Source organism: Mustela nivalis (genome assembly GCF_964662115.1).
Source record: "Mustela nivalis genome assembly, chromosome: 16".
In the NCBI taxonomy this organism is placed as follows: Eukaryota; Metazoa; Chordata; class Mammalia; order Carnivora; family Mustelidae; genus Mustela; species Mustela nivalis.
The window spans coordinates 5,539,438-5,559,606 of NC_139035.1; the positions used below are offsets into that span (position 1 = coordinate 5,539,438).

At 51.4% G+C, this 20,169-nt stretch overlaps 3 protein-coding genes across 10 annotated transcripts in view; 1 reads left to right on the top strand and 2 right to left on the bottom strand.

Moving 5' to 3' along the window:
• The window catches only part of ILDR2 (immunoglobulin like domain containing receptor 2), a 58,004-nt gene extending 39,785 nt beyond the window's left edge, over positions 1-18,219 (top strand). For all 3 annotated transcript variants that reach the window (XM_082702732.1, XM_082702733.1, XM_082702734.1), the window contains 4 exons: positions 7,837-7,950; positions 11,725-11,935; positions 13,310-13,994; positions 15,172-18,219. In XM_082702732.1, the coding sequence (XP_082558858.1) occupies positions 7,837-7,950; positions 11,725-11,935; positions 13,310-13,994; positions 15,172-15,207 (1,046 nt within the window). In that variant the 3' untranslated portion in view covers positions 15,208-18,219. The remainder of the gene's footprint in view (positions 1-7,836; positions 7,951-11,724; positions 11,936-13,309; positions 13,995-15,171) is intronic.
• Positions 95-19,252, bottom strand: LOC309849836 (uncharacterized protein). The gene is made up of 6 exons (XM_082702840.1): positions 19,124-19,252; positions 12,898-13,026; positions 3,393-3,523; positions 1,241-1,374; positions 603-756; positions 95-460 (listed from the first exon to the last, which is right to left on the bottom strand). Exons 3-6 carry the CDS (start codon positions 3,496-3,498, stop codon positions 444-446), a joined length of 411 nt encoding a protein of 136 aa, XP_082558966.1. The 5' UTR covers positions 3,499-3,523; positions 12,898-13,026; positions 19,124-19,252; the 3' UTR covers positions 95-443.
• The window catches only part of LOC309849814 (uncharacterized protein), a 34,840-nt gene continuing 33,824 nt past the window's right edge, over positions 19,154-20,169 (bottom strand). For 3 of the 6 annotated variants that reach the window (XR_014303912.1, XR_014303913.1, XR_014303914.1), the window contains one exon: positions 19,154-19,282. The gene's annotated coding sequence lies outside the window, so the exon portion shown is untranslated. The remainder of the gene's footprint in view (positions 19,283-20,169) is intronic. The other 3 variants (XR_014303915.1, XR_014303916.1, XR_014303917.1) reach the window with 1 other exon arrangement.

Below are 20,169 nucleotides of genomic sequence, written 5' to 3' on the forward strand. Positions count from 1 at the left end.
TCTGCTCTGGTTCCTTACTGATGGGAACCGTCAGCTCCGTGATGCTTCTTTGGAAAATGATGGTCTCCATTCCAGAAATGGGATCCCTCCAGCGGTACCAGGTATCATCTGGAGTGCATGTCAGGCTTTCCAAGGACCGCAGGATGTCGCTGTCCCTGCTCCCTTCCCCAGCTCCCCGATAACTGAAGTGATGAGGAAAAGAGGCAAGGTAGCCCTTGAATGCTGACCATCCAGTTCATAAATAGTTATCTCATCCCTACCTCGTGTTCAGGACTGTCAAAGGCACGGTGAGGGACACTAAGAAGTATAGGACATGGTTTGTGTAGGAAGCAGAATGGCCCAGCCAGGGAGAGAGAATGGATTTTTATTAGGACGATGAGATGCTGCAAAGAGTGTGGTGCTGGGTGTTCAAAGGAGATGGAGCTGGAGCGGTTACAGAGGGTTCAGGGAAGAGCTGGGCCTAGAGGAACACAAAGAAATAGGAGAGAGGGAGGTGCTGAGCACCCCCCAGGAAGGACACGTGGTAGGAGCTTGGAGCTGGAAGAAAGAGTGGGGGGGTGTTGGACACTAGAAGGAAGTGGAGGGCTTTGATGGAGCCTCACCCAGATTAAGGAAGGTCCTGAAACCCACCCAGGAGAGCCCGAGGTTCGGTGCCATAAGTGAGCGGGAGCCACTGGCAGGTTCCTGAGTCCTTGGAAAGGCGACACGCCGACGAGGCGCGTGGCAGTGGAAGAGAGTGGGATCAGAGATACCGAGCTGAGATGAAAATGAAGCCATTCAGGGAACGTGAGAGCAGTCGGGCCACGACAGAGGCCACGGGAATTGAAATGAGTAGGTCAATCTGAGAGATACTTCAAAATAAGACTTTGGGAATGAAGGAAAGGGAGGCTTCAGTTGAGCCCAGGCTGTCCAGGGACGCGCATCATAGAGAGAATTAGGTAATGCATAAGGAGAACGTATTTGGGTGGAGATGCACCATGGTGTGTTAGGGCATGATGAATTCGTGGTTATAGGCAAAGGCAGAGGGGTAGAGGGGCGGGGGGTGGGGCAGTCAAACAGAGCTTCCATGGAGACGCTTGAACAGGATTACAGAGTAGGAAGGTTAGACGTGCGTGAAGTATCTTTAGGAGATGCCTGTTGAATTCCTAGGTGTGGATGAGCTAGTGGGGTTGGTAAAACAGGCATGTCCCCCCAGAGCTATCTGGCCTTCTTCCGGTGGGAGCAGGGAAGAGTGTCTTACCCACTGGGTGAACTGTCCGTGCTTGACCCTGGAAGGAGTGGATGTCATCAGTGAGCAATTGGTATTTGTGATTTTTTCTCTCCCTGGAACAGTTAGTAGAATTCTGACATCGGAGCCTGAGGATGAGTCACAGACTGAGAAGTAAAAGTTCATGATCAAGGACACACCAGGAATTAGAGAGACACAGACAATACGGTTGTTTCCCCAATGGCGGAGGGGCCAGGGGACATGAATGGGACTTGCCTCATGTTTTCTTTGCAGCTTCCCCTCTTCCCAGTCCTTTTGTCCTTCCTTCCCACCAGAACCCGTTCCCTCTTACTTCTTTTTTTTTTTTAAACAGAGTCCCATAATGAAATGATTCTTATTCATAGGATGACAAATACTTCCTCTCTCCTGATTTCAACCTTTTTCTAGCTCTTGCTTGTTACAGTTCGATCATTTTGGCCCCATCCTGCCTCACTAACCAACTGCAACTAGAAGTGGCTTGGGGGTGCCTGGGTGACTCAGTCGGTTGAGCATCCAACTCTTGATTTCAGCTCAGGTCATGATCTTAGGCTGGTGACATCGAGCCCCATGCCGGGCTCCACACTCAGCAGGGTTGTGGGTCCCTGCTGGGGTCCCTCCACTTCTGCCCTTTCTGCCTGCATGCTCTCTCTCTCTCTCTCAAAAATAAATAAATCTTTAAAAAAGAAGAAAGAGGTGGCTTGAAAAATAGGAACTTTTCTTATTTCGCATAGCAAGAAATCCCAAAGAAAGATGGCTCTGGGGTTGGTTGATGGATCAGTTCACGTGGCAACACTGAAGGACCTAGTTCTCTCCATCTTTTGTTCTGTGCTTCTGAGCTGGCTCCCCTCATGATCCTATGAAGACTTCCATAGTTCCAGGCACTAAATGCGTTCAGAGATGGAAAAACATATCCGTTTTCTTTGTGCTGCTTCTTTCAAGAGTGAGGATACCTCTTCCAGAAGCCGCTCCCCTTCCAACAGACATCTCCTAGCAATTTTAGTGGCAAGAATTGTGTCTCGAGCCCATTTCTATACCTGATTGGTTTGAACTAATCAAGACTCGTCTCTTAGGCTAGAACACTATTCATCTTGGAAATGAACAAAATCAGGGTTCCGTTAGCGGGGAAAAAGGGACTCTGCACAGCCGATGTCGGCCACAGCCGGTCTGGCCCAGGGTGTCGTAATCTGGTTCGAGTCAGGAAGGAATTCTTCATGATCCCCCAATGGACACATTTCTGTCCTCATGGTCCCATGGCCAGACTTACTGATGGCATTTGGCTATGTGTCCTTTAAGAAAAAGGTGGCTTAAGCCCATGTTTCATGTAGCTTATTTTTGAAAGAATGTTAGAGATGTTAGGAAATGCTGACTGAAAAGATGTAAATTTAGCCTATTTTATATTTATATGCTACTTTAATTTTAGGGATTTTAGGGTAATCATGTAGCAACAGTGATTTTTTTTCAGATTACATTTGTACACAACACCCCTTTGGACCCTCTCAGTAGTTGAAGAGGCAAGGTTACCAAATGCGAGCGACAAGTCCCCTTGATTCCTTTTCCCGACCTTCATTTGTGATCTCTGTTCCAACAGAAGAAGACCGTCTCCTGTCCTTCTCTGGATACAGCCTCTTCCTCTTTGTCAAGGATCTGTCTTTATGGAGCAGCCACACTCCATCCGGTCGGAAGACTGGCTCTCATCACCCGCCTTTCCTTCTCCCTGTCTCCATCCTAGCAGCGTTCACACCAGGCTTAAAGCTCTCCCATTAACATATAACAATCTGCAAAACCCCCGCAGTCCTCTGATGTTACTTCCCTGTTCTTTTCTGCTCTTCACAGCCCAACTCCTTCAGCGCTTTGAGTAGTTCCTGTCTCCATTTCCTCTGCTTTTCACCAACTTCTCAGCGAACTTCCATCTGGCTGTCACTTTCCCTACTCCGGACACCAGTGCTTGTGACGACTGCCCTACTGCTAAATGTAACGGATGCTTCTCAATTCTTACGTCCCTTGACTTCTCAAAAGCATTTACCTCCTATATCACTTAGTCATTTTCCCTACCTGTTTTGCTCTTTGCTGGCTCTCCTTCCACGGCCCACACCCCAGATGCTGGTGTTCCTGTTTTGCCCAAGGTCCTCTCCCTGGGAAATCTTACCTACTCCAATGGCTCTGTCATCTTCTCCATGCTTATGACTCCCAGTCGCCATCTCCAGCCTCTCCTCGGCTCCCCAGTCCCATATATCAAATTGCTTTCTGGACATCTCACGGGCATTTCGAACTTAAACTCTAGGAAATGGAATTAATCTGCCGTTTTTAGACTTCAAATGAACTCTGACATTTCTTATCGTAGTGGGTGGCACTATTGTCCACCGAGCAGCCCAAACGAGAAGCGGGGACCTCATCCTTACCTCTTCCTCACTTCCCTCATCTGATTTGTCACCAAGTTCTTCAGACTGTACTCAAAATAACCTTGAATCCGTTTACTTTACTCCGTCTCTGTCATACTGTCCTGGTCCTTTCTACCATCTCCCTCCTTGATTAATTTAATGCTCTCCTGCCTCAGCTTCCCACAGCTTCTCTTGCCTGGCTCTAAGTCATTTTCCCATCTACCTGGCCCCCACTCATCCTTCTTACAAAAGAATTGAGTAGGCAAGTAGGGTTTTGAAATGTCATTTTCAAAACTAATAAGGATGTGGGTCTATATATATGCCACTGTATGTATACAGAGAATATGCAAATTTTGAGCATCACTTCTCCCACAACTGAGCTGCTCTCCCCCTGGGGGTGGAATCTGGCAGCTGTTCCATCATCCATAAACAGCCTGACTTAGCTCATTAAGATAGGACAGGAAAAACAAGGCTATATCCATAGGTATCTGCCTTAGAGACTTTTTTTTTTTTTGCAAGTTTTATAAGTTAGATTTGGCTGTGAAGGAGAAATTAGCTGAAAAATAGTTAATTTCAATTAACTGGGTCAAAAATATCTGCTCAACTACTTAAACAATACACATTTTTGAAGTTATAGTTCGGCATCAAAAGAATAGCCCAGTATTCCCTCTCCACTAAAACCAAAGGTGCCAAGGCTAGTAACTTAGAGGGGCCACACCAACCAGAGGACTTGGACTGGACAGAACTTGAGAAAGACAATTCATTCATCCGCCCGAAACGGGAACGTCCCTGGGGAGGAGGGTCATTTTCCAAAAAAGTGCTGGACTGCGGCCAGTAGTCAAGGACACATCTTATTAAAATATCACCATACATCAGAGTTCTCTGGTTTTCAGACAAATTACGAATTGAAAACCAAAACCAAATCCAAAACCAACACCTTTTACTGGGAGAATTGCCTAGCTTTTAGGCTACTGAAGCCAAATGATGTTATCTCTAAAGTCTAAATATCCATACTCTGCCTCTGTCCTTCTTGGCCAATGAGAGGGATTTCGATACCTGAAGGCATGCGCTGGAGGGACCGAGAAGTCAAGGCTGAAAATGCCTCTTCTGCTGGAGTCCCTGGATAATGCCGGAGTTTGAGAGGTGAACCCACCACCTTCATTCAAGGCTGTCCGTAGTTATAACTTTTCAGGGACATGATAACCTGCGCATACAGAACCCAAGCTGTCTCATAATGAGGATTATAATTTGTTATAATGACAGAGAAAACAATCTATGCTTTGGTCCGAGTTGCAGTTAACTGAGAGTGTCCAGCGGTCTCTGAGCGGCCACGGTCTCCGACGACCGCGGGCAGCCGGTACACTGTTCCGTGCAGCAGCCACCCCCTTCCACTCCATCTCAGTGTGACTGAATGTTTTATCTTAGTAGCTTCACGTCTTAAAAACACACCAATAAAGTCATAGCTCAGGTAGAGCAGGCCTGTTCCCTGATGCCGATCAAATGCTAGTTTTCTCCTTTAAAAAATAACCATCAACAATAACAACAAAATTTACCTATGCCTTGCTGCTCCCTCAAGCTTCCATTCAAGTCCTCTCCTTCCTGGTCAAATCCCTTCAGTAAAGCAACCACGTGGCTGCTTCGCTCTCACCTTGTACTCCCTCGTACTCGTAGTTTCTATTCCTGATTTCCATCCGTCCGTCCATTTGTCCGTCCATCCATCCATCCATCCATCCGCACACACACGTTTTGAGTGTCTACAGTGTGCCAGGCTCTGTGCTAAGTGCTGGGGATGCAGAGATAAGCAGAGAGAACTGGTCCTCACCCTCAGGAAGCTGACAGGCTGGAGAGGGAAACTCTACTAAAAATACTATTTCCAAAGGAATCATGAACTTCACCACCGTCTCCAGACTGGCTCAGTTCAGCTCCAACAGACATGAACGCCTACTCAGCAGTGTCCTGGGCTTTACACTCATCTAGAATAAGAATTCTTCTCCTTCAAGAATCTTTGGGAAGATTGGACCTTTATACACCGAATTTGGGACAAACTAGAATATATTGAGAGTCATAATGAAAGTTCCAAGTAAATGATTTAGAAGAGAGAAATGAGATGGAAAGAGAGAGGGAGGAAAGATAGAACTTTCTAGCTGTGAGAACCAGAGAAAGCTTTTTGGATGTGGTGCTATTTGAGCTGCCGCTAATAATTACAAAGAAAGTACTCTAGTGATTTGGTCTTTGTTGTCTTTTTTTTTTTTTTTAATTTTTTCCTATATTTGTCTTCTTTAAGATGAGAAGGGTTGAGAAGTATTAGCTGCATTTGATAGATGTGAAAACTGGGTCCTGGATAGGTCATCATTTATGGGAGGTCCCTCAATGAACCAGAGATGTCCCCACGAATGCCGGGCTCCCCACCTTCCGAGCCCTGTGTTTCATCCGTCAGACATCACTGCCTCCGAACAGACATAGCACTTCCGTGGGATAATTGCCTTTTAATTGAACTGTCTGTACAACTCTGTAAACGCCTCTGCAGAGATGGAAGGCTGTGCAGCTTGATAAATAAAATCATTCCTACTAATAATTGCTATGGCCTAAGGATTACGGCTCCAACCTCCAGGAGAAGGTACTCCTGAAAAGCGTGCGCAGAGATTCACTGTTTTTTTTTTTTTTTTAAAGAAATCTCACAAGTGGAGGTGACTAGGAAGGGCCCAGAATGTTCTCACAGAGAACATCGGTGCACCTGCAAATGGGCGTGGGGGCGTTCTCTCGGTCTTCAAAGCCAGGGCTGTGAGGAGAGCGCTGAGCAGTACAGGATTTTAATCCTCCGTGTGCGTCGTTTGTGCACACATGGGACTTTGTCCACAGCCAGGGTCACGTGACCAGAGAGCAGCACGTGGAGGCTCTTCTGGAGGCACACGTGGCCATATGGTTTCTTTACGGTATTTGGCCTACTGTGGGAGCCGAGCGCGTTGGGAGTTGGGTTACTTGCTTCCATCCTGTTGTGTAGTCCTGACTGGCCAGAACACAGGACCGATAAGCCTGTGCCCCTGGTCACACCACCCATGACACACCTACGAGCATTTCCTACACTGGGTCTTCTTGTCTTCCTCTTGGGTCGCTCCCTCCTGCCTCTGCTTCTGGGCTCCCGAGTTTCAGTCGGGTTACGTAGGTCTAGCCCCTGTGCTGCCCATTATTCTGGAGCAGGGCAGGAAACTCTCTGAGCCAAAGTTTTCTCGACCATAAACTGAGGCTATCAGCAAATTTGTTAGGGGTTGTGAGGAGCAAATATCCATGCAGAGCATTAGGGCAGTACCTAGCACACTGAGAGGCTCGATGCATGCTGTCTCTTACCACTGGCATGTTGGGTCCTTCTCTCTCGTTTTCTCGTATTTGTGAAGATTTGACTTGCCTGTGTCTGATCACCCTTGGGGCTGGTATTGGACTCGACTGATACTAAGTGATGTGGGGCTTAAACCGTCTTTGTTCCTGACAGTATGAGTGATGGGAGCGTAGGAGATGGTATTCTCTCTCGTTATTGAGCACCCCCAAAATAACCCCTGCTTCTGACCACACAGCAGCAGGTGGAACTAATTGTGTACGGAATACTATGGTATTTCTTCTCCCAAAAGGAAAACTTCAGAGAAATAAAGTGGAACCAGAGTTAGCAATCCATGTATTTTTGCCCCTCATTTTCGTTTTGCACAAACGCTTCTTGTAGCCTATCATCCTGGCTCGTATGCGCCACCTGGGAGGGGATTTTTGCACCATCTCCCGTGAAACCAGAGGCGTTCAGGCCACCCTCGTCAAGGTCCCCGATGTTCGGGTATCTGTTTTATTTACTTGTTCTCCCACCAAGCAGAGCTGGGACCCGCAGATGCTATAGCATGATCTATGTCCTCCGTCCAGAAAATCTGTCTTCCCCCCCGCCCCAAGCTTTAAGTGGAGCTAAGGAGGTCAGAAAGTAGGAAGCAGAAGTTAACAAATGACCCCAAATCTACTGTGAGCGAACTTGGTGGTGCACTGCTGTTCTTCCATTCCAGGGCCACCATCTGATAAAAGAGATCTCAGTCACGGTTCCATAAGTATAAATATAGATGATTATTTCTGGCGATTTCACAAAGAGATGTCATAAGCAGGAGCGGCGGGCTTCACTTGGTAAAGCAAAGAGAGGCCGCCCCCGGCTTTCCTCAGCTCCCCTTCCTGTCCTTTTCTTCACAGTCCGCAAAGGTTACCGGATTCAGGCTGACAAAGAGAGAGACTCCATGAAGGTCCTGTACTACGTCGAGAAGGAGCTGGCTCAGTTGGATCCAGCCAGAAGGATGAGAGGCCGATGTGAGCATCTGTTAGTGCCGCGTGGTCTGGGCTTCACGGCTAAAGGGGGCTTGGGGATTCCCAAACGTGGGCAGCCCTGAGCTCTGGTGGCTTAGGACTAGCAGGGGGGCCGGCAATGTCCTGAGGAGAGTAGCTCTGAGGGCACAGAAGGGAGAAATAGGGCCCCTGGTGGGAAGGGCAGAGCGGTCGTTCCCACCTTGCTTCGTGCTGTTTCTCTCCGTGGGGCAGTCAGCTGTGCTGGGCCCAGGCAGTGCTGGGGTTGCAGATGTTTTCTTCAAAGGGTCATTCCCTTCTATTCAAAATAATGACTAAAGATGTGAGTTTTTCCCCCAACATGAAAACCTCTACCATTGAGCAATGGTCCAGCTGCCGACTTGCTCCACGGAGGACTCTAAGCAGCGGAAGGAAAAGTCTACCAGCAGAAAAGGAGGCCTGTGTTCCTCTGAGATGCCCGACGGCAGAGACTGAGGGCTAGGAAAGAGGCTGCCCCTCTTATCAAAAGAACTTTCCAGTTCCTGAGCTTGTAGGTGGCAGGACCCCAGCCTTCACTCACAGGCCCTCGGACACTCTGCAGCGGACACGGCTGAGTGCTGGCGCGGACTCCAGCTTACCTCGGTGACGAGACCCAGCTCCGGGCAGGTCTGACATGGACGGGCTGATTATTGGAGGGTGCTGGCTGGCATGGTGGTGAGGTCACTACCTCTCTCTCTCTCTCTCTGAACCCTCCTTGCCTTGGAAGCGAGGAGAGGCTTGATGGAACTGTTGGGGAAACAGTCCCAGACTAGAGGCACTGTATTCAGATTAAGGACAACATATTCCTCCCAGTTTGCAAAGCTAAATTCATCCTGTCTGAGCTGCGTTCCTTGCTGCATCCTCCCACCGGCCTGCCTATAAAAAGACCATCTCCAGATTGGAATGTCAGGAATGCAGATGTCACTGCACTTGACAAGTTGGTTGTAATGTGTTGTCATGGAGCCCTGGGAGGGGACAGAGACAGCGATCCAGGAGAAGGAGCCTGGGGAGGAAATCTGTGAATCTCTCAGCTCAGGGTAAGAGTTAAAACCTGAGGCTGAAACTAAAGAATGAATCCTGATTTAGGTGATGTCACCAGTCTACCTGGACTGAAATGGTCTCCAGGGACTGGCTGGTCAGAAGGTCATGACATCTGAACACCCAAGGGGACCTTAGTGGTGGCCGAGGTCAGTCTGCACAGTGTACAGATGAGGAAACAGAAACCCAGAGGGCTGAAGTGACTGGCCAGACCGGGATTAGAACCCAGCTCTTCTGATTCCCAGTCCTGTGCTCTTTACACAGGACGTTTTTGAGCCGACTCTTGGCTCCGTGGCTGTAGTGGCTGTTTCTGTTCAGAGATCACAGCCTTCTACCTCCTAGGACTTTCTAGTATGTTGGAACAGAAGAGACTGAGGTGGCTGACTCCCACCTCCTTCATTTTACAGAGTAGGAAAGGAAGCAGAGAGGGAAAAGACCCAGTGTTGGCACCTCGGTGCCTGCGCCACAACTGGAACCAAGATCTGGAACCTGCAGGTTGACGGTCCCATAATTGCATAGAGGTGAAGTGGGAATACAGTTCACTTGACTTTGCCAGGCTCTCTTTCTGAAGAGCAGAGTAAACCCTGGGACAGGTCATGGACATGGGACAGTCTCGAAGATCTCATTGTAAAACGGATCTCATGGTTTCGGGTTGTGACGAGATTCTGTAAGAACGGGGAATGTCAGGTTCGGGAATTTGCTGGCCAGTAAGACCCTCACTTTCCTTGCCCTGGTAAGTAGGGGGTTGCACTTGGGCTATTTTTAGTCCAGAATCCCAGTGTGGTGATCTTGCAGACGACACCTCCCAGGGCCAATAGGTTCCATCTCCTGTTCTTGGGAAGTTTGTCCTGGAACAGAGTCAGGCCGGTTCCCTTACATGTTGTCTGGCTGCTTTCACACTGCAGTGGCCAAGTCGAATAATTGTAACAGTGTGGCTTGCAAAGACTGAAATATTTAATATCTAGCCCTGTACAGAGAAAGTTTGCCTCTCCTGTTCTAGAGTTACATTATTAGGTGTTTGTGAAGCAGGGATATTGATGTTTACATTCAATGCGGCAGAAACGTTAGAACGGCATACGGCCTGGACAGTCCGTCGCTATGAATGGTGAAACTGAGACGGCCCTCAGGATGTGGAGAAATCGAAAAGATCGATTATTCCCTGACGTTTAAGGAAAGTTCGGAGGCAACAATAGGATGTTTCAACAGTTTCACTTGAGGCATTTTAAAGTTCTCTTCTGTACTGCTCCCAGGAGATTAGAATTCGCTGGGATCATGAGAAAAGGAAGGTTCTAGATTTTATTAATCAGTAGCATCTGAGCTCTTTTCCTTTCAAATGGGGAGTCACTAGTCCATTCTCCTCCTCCGGAGGAAAAAGTTTAAAAATTGTAATTCAAAACCAAATGATTACATGACCAAAATGAATGGCATTCTCAGTAAGCCCCCACCCGGATAAAGCAGGACCAGGAGGTTGTGTTTATGCAGCAGGGGGAGGGAGGGGAGGCCCTTCCTTTCCTCTGTGGGTGGGCGTGCTCCTCCGAGAACTCTTGGGGCTAGGGAAGAGAAGTAGAGGGGAACCTGAGACACAGATTTGCGCTGCCCACGTCCTATCTTGGCTTACCTTCTACTCAACAGCCAAACCTTATACTTTATAAATGTTGATTCTGATAATATTTTGACGTTCTGACCAAAGGATTTTAGAAAACAAACGGATCCAATTGCATTACAAATAGATTCACTAGATGCGTTCTTAAGTAAAATGATATTCAATCCGTTTCAAAATTCTGTAAACAAGTGGTTGTGGTTTTTTTGTTTTTTATTGGTCCCCCCCACCCTTTCTTTCTAGACTGTGATTCTTGACTTGTTCACAAGTGCTTTTGCAAAATGCTACTTAGGCCACTTTGTAGGAAATGAGAAAACAGTGACCACAACCCCCTTCTTTGTAGGAGGAGTCAAGTGGAGGCCAGGAGGCTGTGAGTGCAGCCGCCCCGCTTCTCTTCCCTTCCCTGGACTCGGCTGTCCTAGCCACCCAAGGCCATACACACCTGGAATATTCGTTAGGGAGGCAAAGAAGTCTTTGTGGGCCCTGGAAATGGACTTGGTACCAATTGGGAAGGATAATCCACGTTCCTGGATGAGTGTCCAGAAAGGGGAGGATTGGACACTAGGTGTGCAGTCCCCTGGCCCCTGTGGACTGTGCCCTGGGGCGAAGGGCATAGCTGAAGGAGGCAGGAATGGGGTCCCTCGAAAGCACGGGGCCGCACTGGTTTTGAAGGCCCATCCTGGGACGCAGCCACCAGTGAGGAAGATTTTGTGACCTGTGGGTTCTCTCTCGTGTTGCCCCTTTTGGCTCAAGATGCCTGGGATCATCGTAGCTTTCACAGAATTCTACAAGAAGAAAAACACTGGAACAAGGATGATGACGCCTTAGGAGGAAACCAGCTGCAAAGAGCCCAAGTTCTGGGAAACGTGCCTTAGGTGGAGCAGTAACAATTATTTTCCTATTTTAAGAACAGAGCATGTAGGAAGCCTCCCTCTCTATAAGCCAGTGGGCTTCTGGACGGAGCCCGTTCCTGCTGAGCTAAGAACACAGACACTGTTAGCTCAGGTCTACAACTAAACCAGAACAGGACGGAAGCCTTCGGGAGGCAGTTTCCCCAGAGCCGTTAACAGAGCTCCCTTCCTAATACGTAGAAAGCTCTGCCATGCCTGGTTTTGTCCCTGCAGATAACAACACCATCTCCGAGCTCAGCTCCCTGCATGAGGACGACAGCAGTTTCCGCCAGGCCTACCACCAGATGAGAAGCAAGCAGTTCCCTGTGTCCGGGGACTTGGAGAGCAATCCTGACTACTGGTCCGGGGCCGTGGGAGGCGGCAGTGGGGCCAGCCGGGGGCCCTCGGCCATGGAGTATAACAAGGAGGATCGGGAGAGCTTCAGGTACAGGTGAAGGTGGCCGCACCAGGCTGCAGCTGTGGGGGCGGGGGGGGGGGGCTGGAGCTGGCAGGCAGATGTGGCTCTGAGACAGCTGTTTTCCAAGAGCATCTCTGTCTCCGGTTCTAGGTTGTCCTGCCACAGCTCTCCTTGGGCTGTTGAACATCCCCTTCTCATGTTTATTAAGCAAAGGGACACCTGTGGCACCATGTGCAATCATAGCCAAGTCCCTTTGAAATGGGGACTCTGTGCTCCTTTTTTTTTTTTTTTTTTAATCACAAGTAGTTGGAGAGGCAGGCAGAGGGAGAGAGAGAGAGAGAGAGAGAGAGAGAGAAGCAGGCTCCCCGCTGAGCAGAGAGCCCGATGCGGGACTCAATCCCAGGACCCCGAGATCATGACCCGAGCCGAAGGCAGCGGCCCAACCCACTGAGCCACCCAGGCGCCCCGGGGACTCTGTGCTCCTTAATGAACCTTAATAAACATTTCCTTGCCTTTCTCATAATATTTTACCCTACATCCTCTAAAAATTCCCATCCATCATCTCCCCCATTTTTAAGAGATTTATTTATTTGAGAGAGAGAGAGTGTGTGCGCAAGTCGGGGGAAGAGGCAGGAGAGGTTCTTCAAGCAGACGCCCAGCCATCAGCTCGATTTCACAATCCATGAGGTCCTGACCTGAGCCAAAACCGAGAGGCAGGTGCTTTACCCACTGAGCCAGGTGCCCCTGCAGCATTTTGGATCATCGTTACGTGAAAGGCGAAATACCAAACGTTACACTGATTGATTCTCCTGACTCTAAAAGGTGGGGGCTGTTGGGGAAACGTTTCCCTAGAGTCACCTGGCCAGTGGTGTGGGAGGCCAAGATGTGCACCCTGGTTCGTATGGCTGCTGCCCACTGAACAGCACGGTCACCACTCACCTGAACTTTATCTCGAAGGACAGTAGACACTGCCTTTCTCTTAGACTTACCAACGGCGGGTAACTCGCAGGGATACGCTGGCCCCGGGGCCCTGAGGGAGGAGGAGGCTTCTCTGTGCATCACCGAGTACCGCAGGGTTTCCCTGGATCGCCGGCCACGCCAGGCCCCCGGCTTCGAGGCTGGGAGAAGGGAGGCCTGTGCTGGTCAGCCAGAAGTCAGACTCACCACCAGCAGGCCCCGCTGTGCGCCTCGGCGCCGTCTGAATCACAAAGGAGTGTGACCCACACGACTCCGACTTGGTCCTTAGCACGAGCTCCAGAGAGAGCCCCGGTCGCCCCGCTTCCCGGCGGTGCCCCCGCCCCCCCGACCGCGCAGCCAGCCCGGGGCACCCCCTCCGCCCGGCCCGGCCCCGCGCGCCCGCCTCGGCGCTCACCGACCTCCCCTCCCCACCTCTGCCCGCAGCCAGCAGCGCTCCAAGTCCGAGATGCTGTCGCGGAAGAACTTCGCCGCCGGCGTCCCCGCCGTGTCCATGGACGAGCTGGCCGCCTTCGCCGACTCGTACGCCGCGCGCTCCCGCCGGGCCGACGGCGACAGCCACGAGGCGCGGGGCGGCGGCCGCTTCGAGCGCTCGGAGGCGCGCGCGCTGGGCGGCTTCTACCCCGACGGCTCGCCCGACGAGTACTACGGGCCGCGCGGCCGCAGCCGGGAGCCCCTGGGCGACGCGGGCCGCGCCTGGGCGCCCAGCCCCCCGCGCCGGCGGCCGGACGACGCGCCGCTGCCGCGCCTGGTGAGCCGCACGCCGGGCACCGCGCCCAAGTACGAGCACGGGCCGCGCGCGGGGGCGCTGGAGCGCCAGGCGCGGCCCGAGGGCGCCAGCCGCGGCGGCAGCCTGGAGACGCCGTCCCGGCTGAGCGCGCAGCTCGGCCGCCGCAGCGCCTCCTACTACGCCTGGTCGCCGCCCTCCACCTACAAGGCGGCCGCGCCGCAGGACGACGACGACGACGACGACGACGACGACTCCGCCGACGACCCGCTGCCGCCCTACAGCGAGCGCGAGCTGAGCCGCGGCCCGTCCTACCGCGGCCGCGACCTGCCCTACCACAGCAACTCGGAGAAGAAGCGCAAGAAGGAGCCCGCCAAGAAGACGGTGCGGCCCCGCCGGGCGCCTCCCGCGCAGGGGGGTTCGGGCGGGGGCGGCGGGGGCCAGGGGGGCGGGGCGGGGGGTGCGCTGCGGGGAGGGGGGCCTGCCCCTGCCCCGCCTGGCCCTAGCCGCAGGCAGTGAGCGGAGGCCCTGGCCCGGGGCGAGAAGCAGAAGGAGCAGGTGCTTCGTGGAGAGTCTCGGGTCCCCAAGCGCCGCCCTGAGCAGCAGGTAGCCTCGGGCCTGCGGGGCCTCGAGACTGCGCGGACCTCTGGGCGGACCTCTGGGCTCTGCGCGCAGAACGTTCTAGGCGCGCCTCTTGCGCCTCCCGCCCCAGCTCCCACCCTCGCGGGAGGGTTTAGAACTTGCAGAAATTGCCAGAGCGCTCACGGCCCAGAGGAGGTCCGGGGCGACCGAGTGTCCGAAGGACAGCTCACTCTCCTCCCGGACGCGGGCCGGAAGGTAAACTGTGACCTGTGCCGCGCGCATGGCCGCTGCCCAGTTAACTGTCTCTCTTGCAAGTGGCCTTACCGAGCTTTGCGGTCTCACTAAATGCCAAGAGCAGCCCAGTCCGGCCCTCGGCCCCCAGATGTGAGCTCCGCAGCTCAGAGAAACGCTGGGGGACAGTCGCAGATGTCCGCTCTGGCTGCCAAAGTGCCTCTCCCCCCGGTGCCCTGGCGGCCGCTCTGCCAGCCCCAGGGCTTGTGCTCCCTCCACGCTTCCCCTGCCTCCTCCACCGTTCTGTTTTTCATACTTCAAGGGGGTCGTTTTCTTAAGCACGTAGTTTGGGGAGAGAATACAATGGAAAAAAGATACTGACCCCTCTAAAACAGCTCTCTTTTGTTCTCTAAAGAGAACAATGACATGCCCCGGGGAAGTACCGTGAGCAGAAGTGAACTTCCGGGTCCTGCCGGGTTCGTGTGCTCCATCCACACTCGCTGGTGGAGCCATGAACCTTGTGGCTCGCCCTACAGGGCTGGGAAGTTGTTCTGTCAGATGTATGTTGGCTTCAGCACCAACTGAGGCTTCCGAACCGTAACCACAAGCCTAACAAGATGCCGGGAGTCAGGCTGTGCCAGATTCTGGACAGGGTGTGGACTCTGCCCGGGGAACCATCTGTTAGGTTGTATTGGGTTTCTTTAACTGTTGTGTGGTTTAACGTTGTGCCCTTTCTGCTCTTTTCCAGAGTGACTTTCCAACCAGGATGTCCCTTGTGGTCTGATGTTTGTTTTGAAGACACTTCTCTGGCTGACTAGAAATCAGAAGCAGCCCACCGGGACAAGACACAAACCTAAGAGCCAGCAGGCCCGGGACCTTCTCTGGCCACCACCTCGGAAGATTTGCTGATCTTTGCTTTGCCAAGGGGGGGGGCAGCCTTTAAGGAAGGCTGATTCCAAACCTCAGCATACATCCAGCTAGTATGCGAAACTCAAGATGACTATGTGTGAGAACATTCCCACACATGGGGTGTCTTCCCCACTGAGTTCATCCTGCCTGATGTTCTTCCATAGCTGAACCAGGATTCTTTTTCCAATTCTGAAAGGGACTTAGCTCTGGACTGTTGATCTCTAGAAACTGCCTCGTCCTCCAGTATGTTCTTCTATGCCTCCTGTGCTGTGCTTAGAGACAGAAAAACCTTACTACTATTAGAAGAAGGTCTTGTACTGACAACAGAAGATAGCTTTAGGCAAAATATACCTTTTATCCCCATCTCCTGCCGGTCATGAGGCAATGACTATTGTTACACTAAAATCAGAGGGCCCTTGGTGAGCTCAGTGACAGTGACCTGCAGAACAATCACAGAAATGACTTCAATTTGCTGTTTTGAATGACAGCTCTTGAGTGGCTAGATCAAGACAAAAGAGAGCATCCCTTTTTGAAAAGCGGTGTAAGTGCTATTTCTTTTTCCATTCTGAGAACTTAAACTGCTTTTTCTCTTTCCGCTGTGCACAGTGACATCCGAGTCTTGGACGTTAAGGGCTCTCCTCGTCCTCCCTTCCCCTGGACTTTCCACACGTTGGTGCCACCCACAGAGCCCCACTTCCCTCTGCACTCTGATTAAATTGTCATCAGGTGCCTTTCGAAAAATGCTTAAAATACACACATGAAAGAGATGAGAAAGAAAAAAAAAAGAAGGAGAAAGCAGTTATGCAAAATAGAGACAAAAGAATTTAAGAGGAAAAGAATCTGTGATCTCACTCTATTTTGAACGTGGGCCATTTCCCCCACAAATTCAGACCCCGGTCGTCTCTGGTTTTGTACTTCATTCGCCATGAGCTGTTCCTGCGTCCCGGCTCTGTCGTTCCAGGACCCCAGGGATGGGTGGAACGTGCGTCCCTTCGCCTCGCCAGGCTGCTCTGGATGCGCTGGGAAGCGAGGGATCTTGTTCTCTCAGGAAGGAGCGCTTCCTCGTCCCACCCTGGCCTAAATGATAGATTCTGCCTAAATCCCAAAGCTAGATATTTCCGGATTTTGCAGTTTTTAGAGATTGCAAGAAATGGCCACACTTTCTTCCCTTCTCAGCAAGAGGTGCAGTCCGTTTCTCCACCCGTCCCTTCTGGGATGGGCCAAGAGATTTGCTTTGGCCAGTGGCCCCAAACAAATGGAACACAAGCAGAGTCCTGAAAAAGTCCTGTGCATGGGGCCTATTTTCTCTTGCAGTCGCCACGAGGTGAGCAAGCCTGGGCTGTCCCGCTGCATGATGAGAAGAACAGGCCCAGGACCCCGTCCGCCCCGTCTGACAGCCTGTCGAGTCTCCGCTGATTGCAAACAGCTATGTGAGCTGCCAAGCCCCATGGGACAATGGCCTAGCTGAGCCCAGCCCAAATTCTTTCCGACCCAAGGCACGAGAAGTGCGTGCACTCTTTCAATGTTCGTTTCTCTTCAAGGACAAGCTGTTTCTCCTTGTCTCGTGTTCGTCCCTTAATCCCCGACTCCATCTCGCCTTAGGTGTCTCACAGTCTCCACTTTCTTTGGCAAACATCTGCCAAAGCTTTTCACCCTGCACCATTATGGAGGCACCCATGGTTGGGTCAAAAATCACTGGGAGACAATGACGCTCGGCCTCCCAGCGGTGGTCAGCTTTCTGTCTTCGAGTCCACGGGCAACCTCTGAAGGTTTTTTCTTCAACATCTTCTTGGTCTTGTCCACAGCCGCCTGACCGGAGCTGGGCCCTAGTCTCAGAGCACCATTCCACTGGGATCTTTACTTCGCGGCCTGTCCAAAACAGTCCTACATGTGCAAGGAAATAAAGAAGTGGCTGGTGAAGGTCGGGAGCACGAGTTGCTATCCTTGCCTGGAGGAGACCTGGCCTACCAAAGGACTTTGCGGTGGCTTTGGCCTGAGAGGAACCAGGGACAGCTCAGCCCAGTGCTGGCACTTCCAAGGGCAGGAAGACACGTGCCATAACCTGGTGCTGAGTGTTAGACTTGCTGGTGTCCCCGGCCTCTGAGAGCCGAGGTCCCGTCTATATGGGCCCCACATCAGATGGGAAAGATGACTAAACATCATCATTTCTTAGTCACCAGCTTTGGATTCCAACTTGCTCAGGCAATCCTGGAGAATACTGGGTAGCTGCAGAGCTATTATCTCTTCAACTGAGCACTGTGTCAGGCTTCTCTCCACCAAAGAGCCCCATAGCACCAGCTGCAGAAACCAGACATATTGCTTTTGTTCGCCGAGGGCATGTAGGATTTTGGAGATGGTTCGGGGAGTCACAGGGAAAGAATTACTAAAATTGGAAACCTGCAATTCCAAAGAGAACAAAACTATAGACCGTACAATAAGAAAACACGAAGACAACAGGCTCCTGAAATAACCTGGGGAGATGGGACCAGACTGTCCCCTGTCGGGCTGCATAAATCCCTGAAACTTCCAGAGAGAGAGAGAACACTGTTGTTTCTGGGTATGTGGATAGAGACAAGAACTGGCTGGACAAGGAAAGGCAAAGCTGGCCATCCTCGGCACCCTAGCTTTTCCCAGTGGGTCCTTTATTTTCTTCCCTGAATAGTGTTTCCCACAGAGGAAGGGCTTATAAATAGTAGCTTCCTTCCTAGCTTTTACTGGGGCTACAGAATGTCTTGCGTCAGGCACAATCTCCGTCCATTGGGACCCTGCAGTTGAAGAGCGGAAATAAGACATGCCCAAGAAAGAAGTAGATTTTATGCACATAATGTGAAATATTGCTATGGATGACAACAAACCCAGAGAATTAAAGTTTTTACATTTAAATGGGTATATTTTGATATTTAAATGTTGTGTGTGTTTGTCTATCCATTGTGTTTAAAGATAAGCTCAATGTTCTGAAAAGCCAGTCAAAAAAAGATCTGACTGGAAGAGATGAATTAGGATGGGGAGCGGTGCGAGGCACAGGGCCCGGAGCGATGGTGCCGGAGCTGCTGTGTGCCTGTGAGTCACAGCTGAGTCAGGGATGTGTTGGATAAGGGGGTGTGGACGCAGGTGGCAAGAGGTGTCCCCTAGAACAGCTCCTTCTAGGCCATGCATAGGTTCACTAGGAAGCTGGGGACGTGTTCCCCGGACCTGAGGGTACGTGTCAGCTGATCCTCCCGGGCACGCTCCCGGGGAACTCGGCGTCTGCTTTTCCGGGGTGCTGGCCACCCTCCCCAACGCAGAGAAAGTCTGGCAGAGATAACGGGCCTCTCGTCTCCCTTCACGTCATCCTCACTGCGCACGTGGGGGCCCTGCCCCTCTAGCCCGAGGCATTCTAAGCGGCAAACACCTAGCCCTGTCTGTAAGTAGTTCTAAATCCTCTGAAAGACAGCACACAGGTAACCTGACTAGGTTACGGATGGCCTTCAGAGGCTGACGTAGATATTGTTGGGATCCATCCCTTCTCTTTAAGACGGAGAAATAAACCAGCATTGCCATTAGTGAAGTTGCAAATCTCATTAGGCCTTTGGATTCCAAGCCTATAAATCTCTTCTGCTGGACCTGTGGTTCCCCAAGTTTCCTGACCATACAAATTCCGCGATTGCTGTTAAAAATAATACTGCCGGGCCCCACCCACCCTGGAGATTGATTAGGTGGGTCTGGAGTGAGTATGGGTTCTTTTAACAAATATTTCAGAAGAGCCCTGTGATCAGATGCATTTGGGGAATGCAGCACTAGATGGGTCCTACCTGTGGTGGGCCCCGAGCAGCTGCTCCTCAGGCTTCCTGGGGCTCAGGGGACGTGTGCAGAGGTCCTCTCGCTCCCCCGGGGCTGGCAGTGGTGCAGCGCCCAGCAGTCTGGCTGCCACGGTGGTGACTGACTCACCAGGGTCCAGAGGTGGGAGAACTCTGTGAGGCAGAGAGAAAGGAAGGCTGGAAATACCCCCCAAGAGCCAGTTCTAGATGTTTCTAATCCTAGAATAATGATCTGTTGTGACAATCTCAGATCTGACAACAGGAATTACAGGTAATTTTCTCATTCCCTTGATGTCATTCTGAGCAAAACTTAGATCATGAGTAGAAAGAAAAGAGACCACTGGGGAAATGGCAAATCATTTTCTGAAGTGTTCAAAAATATTTTGGAGTTGATCAGCCTGGCTGGTCGACTCCCACTTCCACCTTAACGACCCAAGCGGGGTGGGCAGGAATAAGAAAATCTACATCATATATACCCTCCTTCCAACATCAGATTTAGATGCTGCCAAAATCTCGCTAGAGTTTCAAATTTGATTTATAGGATGTGGAGATTCAAATTCACCAAAATAGGGCCCCAGGTACTTCAAGTCCTGGAGGAAAAAAGTGCCTGGTTTTTTCCCTGCTAGGGTCCTACCTCTTCGTCACCTGGAGGCTGGTCCACGGAGCTTACAGGAGAGGCGTTTACCATCAGAGTGGAACAGACATAATGTTGAGCTGCTTAAAGCAGCATCCTGAGTTCTGGCCCTGCCTGAGGGCGATCTGTGTTGTTTTCATGGTGCATTACTGTTTACAGAGCACTTCCACAGGCATCATATCCTTTGGTTCGAACACCCTCCCGCGACCGTGGCACGGGGGATGCTGTGGCCTCATCGAGAAAAGCTGAGCGATTTGCCGATATTCCAAAGGTCCTTAAGGTTGTACAGCCAGGCCCTCTGCCTGTCTAGGGTTCTTCCCCCACAACTGCTGCCACACCCATGGGACGGGTTGATCCGTCCCTGGTGCAGAGAGCCCTGGACCCTGCGCTCAGTCACACGCCCGCC

Excerpts from the sequence above, each read along its gene's own strand:
- LOC309849836 (XM_082702840.1), bottom strand. The coding sequence starts at position 3,498 with ATGTCCAGAAAGCAATTTGATATATGGGACTGGGGAGCCGAGGAGAGG. Across the intron at positions 1,375-3,392 it reads TGACAGAGCCATTGGAGTAG|TCTGTGACTCATCCTCAGGC; the intron begins GTAAGATTTCCC and ends TTTACTTCTCAG. Across the intron at positions 757-1,240 it reads ACGGACAGTTCACCCAGTGG|CTCGGTATCTCTGATCCCAC; the intron begins GTAAGACACTCT and ends TTTTCATCTCAG.